The 17054-nt window shown below is 34.5% G+C and overlaps 1 protein-coding gene across 6 annotated transcripts in view; it reads left to right on the top strand.

Moving 5' to 3' along the window:
* The window catches only part of cd4-1 (CD4-1 molecule), a 57022-nt gene that overhangs the window by 36932 nt on the left and 3036 nt on the right, over window positions 1-17054 (top strand). For 2 of the 6 annotated variants that reach the window (XM_051864562.1, XM_051864563.1), the window contains exons 2-10: window positions 6984-7099; window positions 10035-10132; window positions 10230-10385; window positions 10487-10630; window positions 11490-11738; window positions 12133-12504; window positions 14657-14905; window positions 15001-15107; window positions 15206-15252. In XM_051864562.1, coding sequence (XP_051720522.1) covers window positions 10078-10132; window positions 10230-10385; window positions 10487-10630; window positions 11490-11738; window positions 12133-12504; window positions 14657-14905; window positions 15001-15107; window positions 15206-15252 — 1379 coding nt within the window. In that variant the 5' untranslated portion in view covers window positions 6984-7099; window positions 10035-10077. The remainder of the gene's footprint in view (window positions 1-6983; window positions 7100-10034; window positions 10133-10229; window positions 10386-10486; window positions 10631-11489; window positions 11739-12132; window positions 12505-14656; window positions 14906-15000; window positions 15108-15205; window positions 15253-17054) is intronic. The other 4 variants (XM_051864564.1, XM_051864567.1, XM_051864566.1 and 1 more) reach the window with 3 other exon arrangements.

Raw genomic sequence — 17054 nt, forward strand, 5'->3', positions numbered from 1 at the left:
AATACTGAACAAAAAATAGCAAATTTTCATAAACGTAGTTCACAAAATTAGACAATTTTTACATAGAAATTGGAAAAGATTTTTTCACTAGTATGCCTATCACATAATGAATATGTTGGTTCAAAATTTCAAGGTACAGGTTTCTCTAAAATGCCGACCTTTCCCTGTTTGATTCCGTCTGTGCAGGAAACAAAGTCTGTGGACAGCTTCTGGATTATGAATTATTAATTTTAATAGACATCATCCTCACCCTCCACCCAATTTTACTAACAAAAATCCATCCACAATGCTGCTAGAGCTTTCGTCATCTAACTAACTTTTCTGATTCCTGTAGCTCAAACATGCTTTTACCAACGCGAAGGTGTTGGGTTTTCTTTTAAGGTGACGCATGAACCTGATAAAATGCAATTGAATGCAACGCAAGTTGCTTTGGATGAGAGTCTGCCAAATGTATACATTCAAAACTGGCAAAGATGCTTTTTAGTGGATGTATGAAGTCAGTTCCCAAGTTCACACAGGTGTCCAACCAGAGTAACCACAGGTGTAGTTCATTACATGAACTCGTCTGACAACCCAAGTATAAAAATACTCTTCTAGTCTTCATTTGAACAGTAAGGCCTGGTTTCACAGACAGGGCTTAGATTAAGCCAGGATGTTTAATTAGCTTTTCTAAATGTGCCCTAGAAAAAAACATTACTGGTGTGTATCTTGAGACAAAACAATGGCACTGACATATTTTAAGTTATGTCAGTGCAAGTTGCTTTCAGTCAAAAAACAACTCAAACATGCATTTTAGTCTGGGACTAGGCTTAAGCCTTGTCTGTGAAACCAGGGGTTAATCTATTGTTTTATCACTTACAATAACTCAAGTAGTTAATGTCAAATAGTATGCTTGAAAATTGTCAGATTAAAAAACAACAATAACAATGACATTTGATATGATATTTTGTTATCTAATGTAATGGTATTCATATGTTTAAGTGTGGCTTAGGTGTCCAAATACATTCTGAGGCCAATGAGTTACGGTAGAAATACAAACAGATGCCCGATCATAAAAAAACAACTGTGCGTGATTGTCAGGCATCACTGCCTTTTGTTGAAGATCTGGTTTTGTTTGTGAATTTTTGAGGAAAATCCTAAACAAAACATAGGTCTGCTATCCCTCGTGACACCAATATAAGGACTTTTTTCAAGAGTCCAACACATTGTGTTCCCTCAGGTGAATAAAGCTTAGCAAAACGTGCAAGCACGTCGAAGATGTCATGTAGACATTCTGTTTGTCAGGGTATAGCAATGTACTTGCAAATGTCTGGCTATGGTTATCTAACATGCTTTTTATATCATGCTAATTATTTTCTGAAGATATCATTCCAACATAACTGACTTTACAGATGTGCACACTGACTTTATGCAACAATAAACTATTCTCGTGTAGCGGCACGACACGTATGGAGACAGCTGTACTGTAGGAGCTTTATTAGATTTTGGTGACTTTGTTTCGTTCTGTCATGGCTTGATGTACCGCCCGAGTAAAAAATCGTTTTACATGCAAATCATCAAAACATCTTTCTAAAATTTAACCTATGAAGAGCGCTTTTGACCTCAGATGCAGCTTATGGCGCACAGTGAAAAAAACGACAAGCATATTGACATTTTTTAATAATCACCTTGGGTTACACGTTATTTTGAGGTGACTGTAATTACACAAATAAGTACTGAATTTTAATTAATTAAGTACATGTACTTACTATGGGGTTAGGGTTTGGTTTAGAGTTAGTTGTTTGTAATTATGCATAATTTACTGTTGTTACTATAGTAAGTACATGTAACTTGTAAACAAGTCACCTTAAAATAAAGTGTTACCTCAACTTTTGTTGTCAGTGGTTGTAGATACAGCAGCATTAATGATCACATAAAACAACAGATTATAACAGTGTATTTTATCTCTAGCATTTGCTGTTTAATGCAGCGGCCTGTAGTTGTGAAGCGGCACTTTGTTCAGTCATAGAAACAAAACTTGAAGTGGAGGGCAGAAAAAATGTTTCAAGACACACTAGCACAATGAAAAAAATCTGGATCAAAATTGTTAAATGAGCACAATCATAAAATCTAGTATTTCATGTTTGCGCATGCATTTGTTATACGCAATGTATACCAAATGCATTACAATGGGTAATGCGTAAAGCAAAACAGCTTCATTTTCTCAGACAAGCATTTATTTGGCCGCAGTCAGTCTTTCGTTATCATGCTTTTCTGCCTATCTGTCCAATAACAGAATATTAAGTTTAACATATTACATTACATTTAAGAGTACTTTTATGCAATATGCCATTAAAAATTGTAATGTATACATACATACATACATGCATACAGTTCAACTTTGCACATACATGCATTTTGCCAGCTTATGAAGGAGAGTTTGGACAATGTACGTATGCAATATGCCACACATGAATATTAATCTTTAATATATTGGCATTCCTACATTAATTAAAGTAGCAGATGTTTTGACCCAAAATTTAAGGAATCAACATGAATCAAAGGAATCAGTCATACAAGCGAGTGTAAGTCGTTAACGGCACCAAGGGTGTAACATTTTTAGAGCATTAATTTAATTAAAATCTAATGAACATTAAGTTAAGACCTTTTCCTTAATAATTAATAATTAAGTTAATTATTTTAGTAGCTTGGATTTTTAGAATCATTAGGTGTTATCGTTATAAAGAATGTCACGATTGATTTACAATATTTTATGTACTTTTAAATACGATCACTGGACAACATCTCTTGATCTTCTGAGAATTCAGTCCAGCAAAACATCCTTCTCTGGCTATAAATGACGAAAAATGAGGCAGTAAATCATTAATCAGCATCCTGATTCCAGAATACATGTGTGTTTCATAGATTCTACACTTGATTTGGAATCACAATTGGATGAGGAATTAAAAGAATAGAATAAGTGTGCTTTAATTGTCAATGAAACATCCTTTTTGGGTGTTCTAGTGTTATGTGATGGGTGTGACCCTTAATTTTCATTACTGCAGCACTTGACAATGAGTGTGAATCGGTGACCTTAACAAGTTTAAAAATAGAGAGTGCATCTGTGTTTGTTTCTGGTGTTTAGAGTGCTGCTGTTATGAAGGAGGGAGCGATTTTCATAATGAGAGCAGGATTCCCTCTTTCACAAAGTGTGTCATACAGACATTTTTCTCTATTTCTCATCCTCTCACTTCAGCTTTGTCCCACACACATCCCACACATTTTGTCAGAGTGTTTTCCTACCTGACGGTAGTTTCATTCTGGAACAGTAAAGTAATTCAAGAGAAAGAAAACAACAAATGTGGACCTTTATCCTTTATGGATGATCTGGGTCTGCTGTTATGAAAGAGGCATTCAATAAGTTCTAGTCAGTTTTTTTTTTTTTTTAATGTTTAATTTTTTTAACTTCTCTCAGAAGACACTGAGGATGTTCAAGTGATTCATTAAACTCAGCACAGTAAACAAGCATAATCTTAACCCCCCCCCCCAACAAAAAATGTATATTTTGAATTCAAAGGAACTCCACTTGAAAACGAAAATGAGAACAAGTATATACAGGAAATGACATGACAGGTTTCGGAAAATATGTATGACTTTTTAAGCATTTCTGTGAAAATACATTAAGGGCCATTTACGGATAGGCCCATCAGCAGAAAAACACGGCGTGCAAGAAATAAAATGATGTGAACAATTACGCAATGGAACAGAATCATAATCTATACTGTGAGGTTTCGAAATTTGCAGTCTAAAATATGATCTAATCTTCTGTACATTAATCTAAAAATACACATTTTCGTAAGCCTCAGACCAAATGTCAGTAATCTCTCTTTCTCTCGACATCTCTTTCCACTGACATTTAGCCATACTTGCATTTCAAACCTACAGGACCTCATTAAATGGAGGAGGTTTGTAACTGAAAACTCAAGAACGAAAGAGACAAATGCAATTTGTCTTTCTATGTAATTTCCACTCACTTTTCCAAAACAGCTTGTTCACCATGTGAAACTCTTACTCTAGAAAACCCAGAAGCTGTTGCCTGCAATGGCGTCCATCTTAGCCTTCTTCAGCACTCTGCACACCTCAGACTTCTTCAACATTTCCTACGTCCCACAGTCTAAGCAGATGTATGTGTGAATCACTAAACGTTTCTGAAATTTCAGATCTGGTAGAGGGATCCCCTGTTAGTCACGCTGCCTTAGCGAATTCCTCACAATTATCGCATGATTTTAGCAAACCAGACAAAGATTGTAGATAAAATGGCAAGAAAAAAGAAAAGTGTAGATTATTTGCCCCAAAAAGTCCTTTATACAAGTTACAAGGTAAGATGTGTGGGAGATGAAGACAATATCAGTCTTTGGTTCTTCAGTCGAGTACACACAGAAATGACTTGCTGAAGGGGAAACACGTAACGAAAACCTGTATGGGACATATTGAAATAAATCGCCCACTTTTCTTGCTTGCTTTCTTTCTTTCGGTAATGATTATGTTGGTGTCTCGGCACCCTTTCAGTTTGTGTGAGTAATGAGGGATCCCCTAAAATGGGTCTTTCCTTTTACCTCCGAGAGAAAAGTGAGAATCAAGGAGAATGTGGATAGACAGATAGACAGACAGATAGATAGATATACAGATAAAATCTAATGATCTAAAGAGTAAAGAACTGCATGAAGCTAAAGGTATTTTTTTGAACAAGATGCATGGCAGGAAGAGCGAGAATGACAGAGAGGTGAAACCTCAGACACAGATGTGAGGCAGGCAACATGTTTGTTTCAACCTTCATGTGGTTCCCCTTAGCAAACCACTCCTGTCCTACAGCGCTGAAAGATGCTCTAGAGTACATGCCCCTCTCTCTCGCTTTTCTTTAATGTATTTATTCTTTTACTGCAGGATGCTTTATTCACTCTTAAACATGTTACTGTTTTACATACTGATGTCGCTGGATAACCTTCGAAGTTCTGCAAAGAACTTTTTCTGAAAACTAATATGCTGAGCTGAAGATCTGAAAATATAAGATGAAGATGTTTCTTCATCACCAAAGAAGCATATAGCCATCCTAAAATCCTTACAGCGTTGGTTCTTATTAAGAAAATCGTTCTTTGCCAAACGCAAAGTGCTGCAAAGAACGACTGAAGAACCTTCATTTTTAAAAGTGCAACTTGGATAAATAGGTGTGCAAGAAGACTTGTGAATCGCTCTGGCCTTCTAAATCCTCTTAAATGCAAATCTAACACAATAATCAGAATAACAATCAGAAGTCAATGAATTTGGGCTCATGAACTATTTGTTTTGGTGAGTTACAAAGTATAAATGTAAGAGATACATCTAAAGAGAAGAGGAGCTCTAAAGAGAAGTGTTGTGCAGAAAGACGCTGACTTGACATGAAATGTTTATTTGGCTGTCTCTTTTTTGTTCTCTTATCCTAAACATCATTTGGTTTCTCTTCGTATCCTTCAGCTTTCATTTCAGTATTTGTTTAGTTTATTTTCCACTAAGGAACCGCATTGGTTTGAAATTCATCTTAAAGCAGAAGTGATACATTACAGAAAAAACTTTTAGTCATTAAAAAATAAAGTTAACATAAACCCTGTGAGATCAGTCCATTTTTAGAGGAAGTTGAGTTGTGCTAATTTATTTTAATAATATAAGAAACGGTAATCTTCAGTTTATCATTACATTGCTTCTTTAAAGGATATGATCTATATTTGAATGCGTTTTGATCTTCAAATTTGCCTCATAATTGCATATTACAAAATATATGAAATATGAAATGAGTCGCATTTGCATTTACATATACTTTTCAAATTCTGTTCCTGTTTTGTGTTTTTGTGTGTGTTTATGTGTGTTTTTAGAACTAACATTTAAATCAAGAAAATATTTCCTGTACTTTACAGTACTGGGCATCTACATTTTATTCAAATTCTCTGTCAAATCAAATTGATCTGTGAACGTACAGCTAACCATTTTAAAGTCTGTATGTGTGGTGTTATATGCTGATTTAGCACACTGAGATCATTTGTACAGGTTACAATGATTCAAGTTATTATTCAAATTACACTGAATTATCTGTTCATAGTACAGTATGTTGTATCATTCCACTCATATTCGCTCAAGCCGAGTACACACTCGAGCAGGTTAATAGTAGAATTAGGCATCGGATCTCTTTAAACAGATGATAGATGACAAAATTGTATGTAATGCTTTATTCAGAAAAGTAAGGAAAATGGAAGAACTGAACAACAACAGAGGAATAGAAAGAGTTTCTTCTGTCGGGCTTGGAGGGCTTGTGCTGATAAAGATGTTCATTCGTAATAAAAAGTGTTTTTAAATGGAGAGGATTAGATAACATATCTATAACGCTCATGGTACTGACACTGACATTTAAAAGTATAAATGGACATGATCCGTTAAACAATGATGTGGCAAACAAACAATGAACCTCAAAAACAGAAAAAGCTAATTATAAAACTAGGCTATTCAAAATAAAGTAGGATACATAAGGGTTTCAGAGAACATGTTGGCCTTTATATGATAATAAAATATATCTGTCATTATTTATTGCAGCCTCAAAAAACCTACTCAGAACTTTTTGTGGCGCAACACGACGATGTCTCAATTTTTCTGGTTATCATTGGAAAACTTAGAAAACTTTACAAAATTACAAATTTTATGTAATTTAATTATTGTCATTTAAACTTTTCGACATCAATCTGAATGTAAAATTCCCTACGAATTAGATATTTATTATGAATTATTATATTGTTCTAACAATAATGTTTTGGAGGGAGAAATTAATGCAGTTAGAAAAGTAATTATTGTACTAATTTTCTCGCGACAACTCAGATTTTCCATGGAAAAAGGGGAAAAATATATAACCAAATTCTTTAAAAAAAATCTCTTTAATTCAACAGCTTCATGTCAATAACCGGACGTCTTCTTTCACCTCTTAGGCCAATCAGACAGAGGGGAGGCGTCAACGAAGGTTAAATAGAAATATTTTGGCCTGAAAGTGAACACATCCGCTGCACAACTTTGAAGAGGAACGATAAAGTATTTTGCACATAAGGTGAGTATATTTAGTAGATGTACATTTAATTATAAACTTTAATCAGTTTTTATTATGGATGATTTTATTTAATTTGTTTTTATGCTTCTCTAGATAAGAATAGGGGAAAGATTCCATTTTCTACCTTTTTAAAGTTATATTTCCTTAGAAACTAAAAGCTAAATGAACCTACATTATTTACTGTGAAGTCTACAATACTGTAGAAATTAATGGATGAATTACATTAAAAAAATTTTTTACAGGAATGAAACTTTGCACTCTATATTTTCGGTTCGATTAAACTGACGGCATATGTTACATGGTTAAAAACTTGGTTCATACAGAAACTAGAAAACGTACCTATACACAATATATAACATAAGACATCAGACGTACAAGGGATGTAAAACAGACGTATATTCTCTGGTGAATGCAACGCTGTGAAAATGAACTGAAGGACTGTCTTCGGATCTATTATAATATATATATTGCTCCACTATTCGGTGGAGCAATATATATATTATATATTATTGTATATATATATATATATAATATATATATTGCTCCACTATTCGGATCTATTATAATATATATATTTGCTCCACTACTAGAGATATTAGAACATCAGTTTTTATATTTCCTCTGTACTTAGTACTAAACTGAAGGAATAGCACTTGAGTAGAGCATTAAAATAGCTTTGAATTTGATCTCAATCTAAAACAAACAAACAAAAAAACATGCTTAATTAAGTCCATTACTTTTTTTCTGAAAGCTTTGTTTCAATTTCTTGGTCTTACTAATGTTCCCCTCCCTTCTCACCTCGTGTCTGTGTGTCTGTTTACTGTTTAACCTCCATCCTGACCACAGCCCTGATCATCTGTCTTTCTGGGTTAGTTGTTCAGGTGCAGTCTCTGGCTGTCTTTATCTCTACATCTGTCGTTTGTGTTTCTTTGTGTGCTTCTTCTTCCTCTGTTCTGTTTCTCATTCTTCACAAACTTTTCCCTCATTTCTTTGCTCCACTACTTAAAACTTACATCAGATTACAATTGCTAAGTTCACCATTAGACATTTTTGTATTAAACGGCAGCAATATAAAGGGAAACTTTAATTCAGAATCAGAGCAATAATGGTTGAAACTGTTATATTTGTATGTCGCAACTACTGGTTTTAAATTTACTTTTATATTTTATTCATAAGCAGATTTTTTTTTTACCCAAAAAACATCTTACATTTCCAGGATGCAACCACCAATCATTGAGTGCTGCTGGTTAATGATTTCATTAGCCATTGATAAAACAGTGTGCCTGTAAATCTTTTTCTTTCTTTCTTTCTTTCTTTCTTTCTTTCTTTCTTTCTTTCTTTCTTTCTTTCTTTCTTTCTTTCTTTCTTTCTTTCCCCTTTTTTTCAGTATAACATTGCACTTTTTTATACTGAAATTAATCAATTTAAGCCATATCATATGTGCATAAATAGCATTAACCACAAGGCCCATGTAAATATTTAGTATCCCACTCTAATTACGCATTATTTTGAACTATATGTTGTTGAATTTTTAGTGCTTTTAATAAAAATGTAACTGGCTTGAACAAAAAGTCACAAACTGTTCTATGCGGGGTACTATTGTGTACTCAACTTATTTGGCGCAAATTATCCCATGCAGAAGTAATATTTACTAAACATTTACTTAAAAGAAAAAGTACATTTGTTACAAGAAAGTCCTACTTCTTTCATAATAGCTTTATCTTGTATTATTTTATATATAAATTCAATGCTTCATACTATGAATCTTGATGAACTGAATCTAAATAGCCACTTTTTGTTATCAGTGATAAATCAAAAATAAAATAACAGAACATAATTTTAAAACCAAAACTGAAAAAAAAAAACAAGTTGGAACAATATCATTTCACAGTATATAATTCAATTTTCTTAACTGTGAATTTGTTTGAGCTTGTTTATCTTAAAATAGTCATACTTTACATTTACGTATTTGGCAGACAATTATTCCTAAGTGATTTACATTGCATTTAACATATATATTTCTTGTAACAAATGTACTTTCTCTTTTAAGTAAATGTTTAGTAAATATTACTTCTGCATTGGATAATTTGCACCAATATAGTTGAGTACCCCACATAGAACAGTTTGTGACCTTTTGTTCAAGCCAGTTACATTTTTATTAAAAGTACTAAAAATTCAACAACATATAGTTCAAAATAATGCATTAATGAATTAGCCATGTGGAATATACATTTTCATGCATCCCTTAGGAATCAAACCCATGACCTTGGCATTGCTAATTTAGAAATCTAAATATGAGAAATATTAATAATATTACAAGTTAAAGTCAAACACTAAAGGATTTACAGAGTGCACATTGTAACAAATCAGTCTGCATTTTTCTAGTTTGAATTGTCAATCTCTTCAGAAGGAGTAAAAGGAGAGATTTGTGTGAATCACATGCACAAAAAGAGAAAAAAGCCAAGATCAGATAAAGCAGATATAACGCACACCTCACTCCAAGCTCAGCGACACCACCAGCAGCACCATGTGGTGTTCTTTTTTCTGTGTGTAAGCGTGGAGAGATCCGCCTTTCGTGGAACAAGGGAGGAAGAGAGGGGGTGTTTTGGAGGAGGAGGTGAAGAGGTGAAAACAAGAGGGATACGAATGTACTCCCCGCACAATCTCAGCCCACCACAGACACACCTCTCTGCGTCTTTGTCTTGCCGTCTTTCTAGCTGTTATTCTTTCATGTTTCTTCACTGGTACTTGTCTTCCTTTATGTCTGTAACCCATAGCCCACCACAAAGCTTCTGTCTCCCCCTCACCATCCTGCACTGTTTCTGTTACTGTTTCTCTCAATCACTCAAAAAAATCTGAGCCCACCACAAGCCCCTTCCTTCCTCTATGCTATGTGATTCTCTTGGTGATACATTTCTCTATGGCTGTCTTACAGATCACCCTTCAAACATCCTCTCTGGCTCTGCTCTGAGGACAGAATGATGTTTTGTTGGATACTAATATCGCTACTCGTTCGATTTCTCAAAGCACAAGGTAAGTTGCAAATATCTTGACAGTTGTTATATGGCGAAGAGCATGAAATGGAGTCTGTATAAGCATTCTTCTTCTGACCGATGTGTTCTTCTATCAGCAGAAAGCCCCATAGTAATTTACGCACAGATTGGAGGGACCGTTACCATACCTAGAGATTTATCAGTACAAGCAGAAAATGTTTATGTGAACTGGTTCCGCGGCTCAGATGCAAAACCAGCTATCAGCAGGAACCCTCAGAGTGGGATCCAAATGGGTGAGATGGATGTTTTTACTGAGTTCATGCCTTTTTTCTCCACAATAATAATCAGGCTACCATGTTTGATATAACTGCACATGTATGATTGTCTTTTATAGGGAAAGATGTTAAAACACAGGTCTCTCTGTCACCGGATTACGATCTCCAAATCTCACCAGTACAGGATTCTGATTTTGAAGTTTGGCGCTGTGAACAACATGTATTAACGTCTACTTACACCAAGACCTACAAACTGTACCATGGTAAGACTAAGTACAGAAAGTGTGTGAGAAATAAAAAGTAAAAAAGAGACCCAAAGTTTACAGCCACAAAATCTCTTAAAGTTCACTCAAAAATTGCTTCATCCTTATGTCATTCTTTCTTCTGTGAAACACAAAAGAAGACATTTTGAAGAATGTTTTAGCTGTTTTTGTCCATACAATGGAAATCAGTGGGGTCCAAAAGCAGCACTGGACCTCACTGAGTTTCATTGTATGGGCAAAATAATAATAATAATAACAGTAAAATAAATAAACAAACAAACAAACAAATAAATAAAAATAATACAAAATCATAAGTAAATAAATCTTCTTCGTTCCCCAGAAGTCAAAATGTTACATAAATAAATGATAAATGTAAATAAATGATGACAGAATTTTCTATTTTAGGTGAACAATTCTGTTAATTGCTCTCATATATTTTCCAAAAACACTCAAGGTGAGAATTAAAATGAGCTTTTCTATTAGTTCCTTTTTCAAATAGATGATTGAATGACACTACACATACTGCTGAGCTCGATTCGGGATGTGAACACGGAAGAAGTAGTCTGCCTCCCTGTGTCATAGGGCTGAACTGCAAAAAAGAAAAAATACATGGAAAATAAATCTATGAATATATTTTATAATCATCTATCTTACTATACTCATAAAGGCGATGATTAAGTCATATAATTTACCCACTAGAATGATTTTAATCTTAATTCTGCGCTGTATGAACAGAATTAATTCGGTTACTCCACTCTCACATATACTTTGATATTTTTGGCTATAACTTTACACATTACATGATAAGATTATCTAATGTTGCATATTCCACCTTTCAACACCCTTTTCTCTGTTTCAGTCACTGTACCCAAAGTGTCAGCCGTGATATTTGGTGACTCTCTGTCTCTGGAATGTAACCTGGACCCTACTTCAGCTAAGTCCAGTATAACATGGATTCCACCTGAAAACTCAGGTTGTCATCAAATCAAGCATTATGGAAGTGCAATTTCAATCAAAGATGTGTCCAGGTGTCATAGTGGTGTTTGGACATGCAAGGTGAAGTATGACAGGAAAGAAGCTGAAGCAAGAACAACTGTTTTTGTAATAGGTGAGACACATTTGTTAAACACGCAGTGTATCTATCCATTTATTAGTGTTTTTACATTCTGACAGTTGTTTACAAAGTTTACAAAAATACACAAGAAACAAAAGATGATTACAGTAAAGATCTTTAAGGAGGAGGAATATGGTGAAATATGTACACTTTAGCAGAATAATGATGGAGCACTGATAAAAGCTTGTTTACTCTCACTTTTTGTAATGCTAAATGTAAATATATAAACAATATTTAATATAATTACAATATAAGTATACACCTGTTATTTCATTTGTATTATGTTATTAATTATGTTATTATTATTATTTGTTTATTTTATGTCCAAAGCTGGTACAAATTGCTAATAATAATAATGTTCCCTTTATTTTCATCTCTTTTCCTCTAGACCTCTCCCCTTCTCCACCAGATCCGATTTATACCTCTCTCTCCTCATCCTATACAGTCAAAATTCCATGTTCCCTGTCTTCTGATATTCCCTGGTCTGTGTTAAATGAGACAGGCCTCCAGGGTGGTAGCTGGAGCTTCACTCCTCTCAGCAATCAAACCCAGCAGCCTCTCTTTAGACTTAGTGTTGGTCCCGTGGTCAGATGGGATGTCACACCGGGTCAAGATAGCAGGTTCAAGGGAAGAGAGTTAAAAGACAAGGATCTATCTATCGATCTGCCTGTGTCAGAGAAGATCAGGGGGGAGTACAGCTGTAACCTGACATTCAAGAGCAAGACCCTCAGCAGAAAAGTCAAGGTGGAGTTTCTGCAGGGTAGGTGAATGACAAGTGTTGGGGGTCTAGTAACTAACCACACTACTAACTTAGGTACTTTCAGTGAATATTGTGACAGCACTTCCATAATATTTTTCCCAGTGACAAGCTACGTTTTCCACCAAACACGAAACATTGCAGATTGTTACTGCATAAGTATATTATGTGGTGACATAATAGTTTTTTTCTATATAACATAATATATATTTGTATGCTGGCACAATGTTTTTTGACCTCATTTGAGAAAATGAGGACATAAAAATGTACTTGCATTTAGTGAAACTGATTTAGGTTTAATGCAGTTGTCATGACAAATCGGGAACATTGGTTATATATGCTTACTATTAAAAAGGAGGGTAAAGAATTCAGGAATTTAGAAACTGTATTATTCAGAAACAGTTTGAAAATAAAATAAAAAAAAATGTAGAGAATATATTTTATCACTTAGTGCCATTACTGAGCACCATTATTACATAATTTAATACTTTGGATCAAATTAAAATAGTATGCTTTTCAGTGCATCTAACGGAGTTGCCACAAATTAAGCTATAAAATTAATACAAATAATTTTTTTGTTCCTTTATATGGTCCATTAGCTGAAATCTTTGTCTACAAAATATATCCATAATGTAATATTAAAAAATAAAAACTAACATCTAAAACCTGTTTTGTCCTTTATCTCAAGAATCAGTGAGTTCATAGTTATACCAAGTACACACAAAAGATACTAATTTAAAATATGTTTATAATTATTTAAACTTAAATGACGTCGCTATAATCTTGGACTTATACTGACACCTAGCGGCCTGAAAAAGTTGTATGTTTTCAGTTTCTTTTATTAATTTATTCCAGCAGTAAAAGTGTCCAGTGACAGGGAGTTATGGAGATAAAGCCACTAGTATTAGTCTGGTCATGTGAGTCTAAATGATTTTCAAAAATGTTATTCAAAGTAAAACTTTTTAATAGGAAAAAAATACAGAGTGTTCCCTTAAATTATAAGTATCTTGTAGCTTGTAGTTGTTTTCCCAACAGAATTGTCACTGGACATTGAAATTACTTTGAATGAATAAAGCATCACTGTGCGTTAATTATTACAAAATAATGGCTTGAAACTAGATCTGCGTGTTTCTGGATACATTGAGAATTACAATTTTTTGTTTAAAATAGAGTTCACGATTCTCCCACAATTCTAAATGGACAACTAAACAAAATAATGTTTGATTTATTAGAGGTTCTGATAAAATTGCTGCAGTTTATTTAAAAATATTTAATTTAAAAGTTTTTTTTTTTTTTTTTAAATCAGTTTGAATTAATGATTCATTGACTCACTCATAGACTTCACTTGTTTCATTACTAGAAAAAAATCAGTGTTTGAACGAATCTCTTGAATAAATGATTTAATGACAAATACTTTTTTAACAGTCACATATTGCCACAGACTGGTGTAATGATGTAATTAATACAATCATTATTTAAAGCTTCAAGTTACTTTCAAAAGGTTTTGATCGCTACCTATATCCTTTAGCCTATATTCGAACTATGAAATTTTATCCCAGTATTTCTGTGACAATTTGAATTATTGTAACACAGAAATAACGATACTGTTTAGTGACTCTTAATGATGTTTTATTAACAAAGTTCGGGAGAAGCACGTTCATATAGTTAACCTAATTTACATGAGAGGAGTGCATTCAGTTAATCAATTCAATTAACTGTAAGAGGTATAAATTACCTCTGTTCATTGACAGTTTATCAGCATCCCTCCACCACCCCATCTCCTCACTTCTAGTCCTAACTATTCTTATCATAACCAGGGGAGTATACTCTAGGTTCAGGCCAAAATTCTGAGCTCGGACGGAGCCCTCCTCCTGGACAGCACACCAAATACACATAACCTTTACTCTACTTAATGTAAGTTTGAACTCGTGAACTAGATTAGCAGCAGCGCCAGCGCAGATTTGAATGTTCGCTGTGACATATAGCCAAATCATTGTCATTTAGGAATCAATATCGTGTGGGTGTTTGAATCGAGATCACAATCTTTTAACAATTAATCATGCAGCTCTTTAAATTGAAAATGTACATTTTTGAGACTTTTCTTACAATGCAAGGCTTACTTGTTTTTAATTCTGTACACTTCTCCTTCTACTAGTTAACTCTTCTGGTGGTTCTCGAGTATATGAAGGCCAAAGCGTGAATCTGACATGCACATTAGGACATTCAATTGCCTCTGACCTAAAGGTGAATTGGAAATGTCCTCTTCCTGTCTGCCCTTCTCCCACTCTTCAACATGTTATATCCATCCCTGAAGTGACAATGCAGCACAATGGCCAATGGAGATGTGAACTCTTGCACAAAAACGGGATGATGCTGACATATGCTGCGTTATCATTAAAGATTGGTAAGAGAAGTGAAGGAAAGATGGAGAGAGTGATACATGTGCAATAAAATGTGTAACACTATCATGTGTAACACTGTCAATAAATTGTTTCACAGAGAAAGCTCCAGTGGACGTCTGGCTTTGTGTTGCCATAAGCAGTGGAGTTGTGGTCTTCATCTTGCTCCTTGTTATCGCCATTATAGGTATTCGCAGACACAAACAGGTAAATGTTCGTTGTGAGACTCAGAGTGGTTTCATCACTTCTGTCATTCGTGAAGTGTTTGAAAGGTGAAAATCTTTTTTTTTTTTCATTCTTAACAGATAATGATGTACAGACGACGCAAGACCAGATACTGCTGCTGCAAAAAGTGAGTTTGGTGGTTGTTATATATGATGCTTTCAAAGTACAGCTGGGGCTGGCGCAAAGTGCGGCATCGGCATCTCACAGCGGCACTTCCGGCGGCATCTCCAGCAGCCAGGGACTTTATTCGGCAGCACCTGCCGCTGGCCAATTACATGATTCAATGTAATTTTTTTTGTTTTAAAAACTACATTTCAACAAAATAACAGGACTGTCATTTGAAAGCATTTATCATAAATTTTGTGAATAACGTTCTGATGCACCACTGCATAAGAGAAAGCAGAAATTGTTGCGTGTGTGTATAGCCTACTAGGCTATATATCCAGCAACAAGTGTGTCAATAACATCACAGTTGTGTTTTAGTGCTGACAAAATTAGTAAATCACATGCCTTAATAAAATAAAAATGCAGTGTATTATATATTGCTTTTAAATGTTATTACATATAAACTGTTATTCAGTTAATACAGAAATGAGTTTCTGATATGCAACACAAAGCTGAAATTGCAGCATCTCCAGCAGCCACGGACTTTCTTCTTATTTAAAAAAAAAAAAAAAAAAACTATATTTGAACAAAATAGCATTATATACCGCAGGACTGTCATTTGTAAGCATTTATCATAAATTTTGTTAATACAGTAGTTAGTTTCTGATGCTGCAGACATCAGAGAAAGCTGAAATTACTGCACGTTTAGCCTAAATGGCAGTCTTGTGGTAGGCTATATAATGTAATGACAGTCCTGTGGTCTATATAATGTTATTTTGATTAAATGTTGTTTTTAAAGTGAAAATAGCCTATTACATCAAATTAATGTAAATAGCCAGCGGCAGATGCTATGAACAGCGACAGCTGCCAGAGAAAGTCCGTGGCTGCTGGAGATGCCGCAATTTCAGCTTTGTGCAGCATATCAGAAACTCATTTCGGTATTTATATTTACAGTTTATATTCATATGTAATGACATTTCAATGCAATATGTAATAAATTGCATTTATATTTTAATAAGGCATGTGATTTACTAGGCACACACATGCAACAATTTGAGCTTTCTCTTATGTGGAGCATCAGAATGTTATTAACAAAATTTATGATAAATGCTATACAAATGACAGTCCTGTGGTAGGCCTATATAATGTTATTTTGTTGAAATGTAGTTTTTAAAATAAAAAAAATATTACATCAAATTATGTAATTGGCCAGCGGCAGGTGCTGCCGAATAAACTCTCTGGCTGCTGGAGATGCCGCTGTAGCGACAGCTGCTGAAGAAAGTCCATGGCTGCTGGAGATGCTGCCCGGAGTGCCGCTGATAGATGCAGATGCCGCGGCTGCTGGAGATGCCGCCGGAAGTGCCACTGCGAGATGCCCATTTTGCGCCAACCCTCTCTCTCAAAATAACACATACAGTTGCCCCAAAACGTATTTGGACACTTAAGCTATACAATTGAAATACGATAACTATAAAGATAACGATAAAAAAATATAGTTCTACAAATCGTTTTCAGTATTAAAGAATAGGAGAGTTCACACCCCAGCTATAATGACAACAGCACAGAGAAACTCGTTGGAATGATAAAAACATTGACAGCCAATCAGAATCCATCCTGCTTTAAAGAGCTCGAGCATTTAAAGTGACAGACAAGAATAAACAAAACGAGATTGTCCTCTGGAGTGGACGCTAATACACTGTGTTCCAAATTATTATGCAAGTGACATATCAGTAGGATTTCAGTACAAGAAACATTCAAATTTTAGTTTTTTAAAGAAAGTGTTTGTTTTATTTCTCCATATCTTTTTAGATAACTGGTATCAAT

Source organism: Ctenopharyngodon idella, chromosome 16 (genome assembly GCF_019924925.1).
Source record: "Ctenopharyngodon idella isolate HZGC_01 chromosome 16, HZGC01, whole genome shotgun sequence".
NCBI lineage: Eukaryota > Metazoa > Chordata > Actinopteri > Cypriniformes > Xenocyprididae > Ctenopharyngodon > Ctenopharyngodon idella.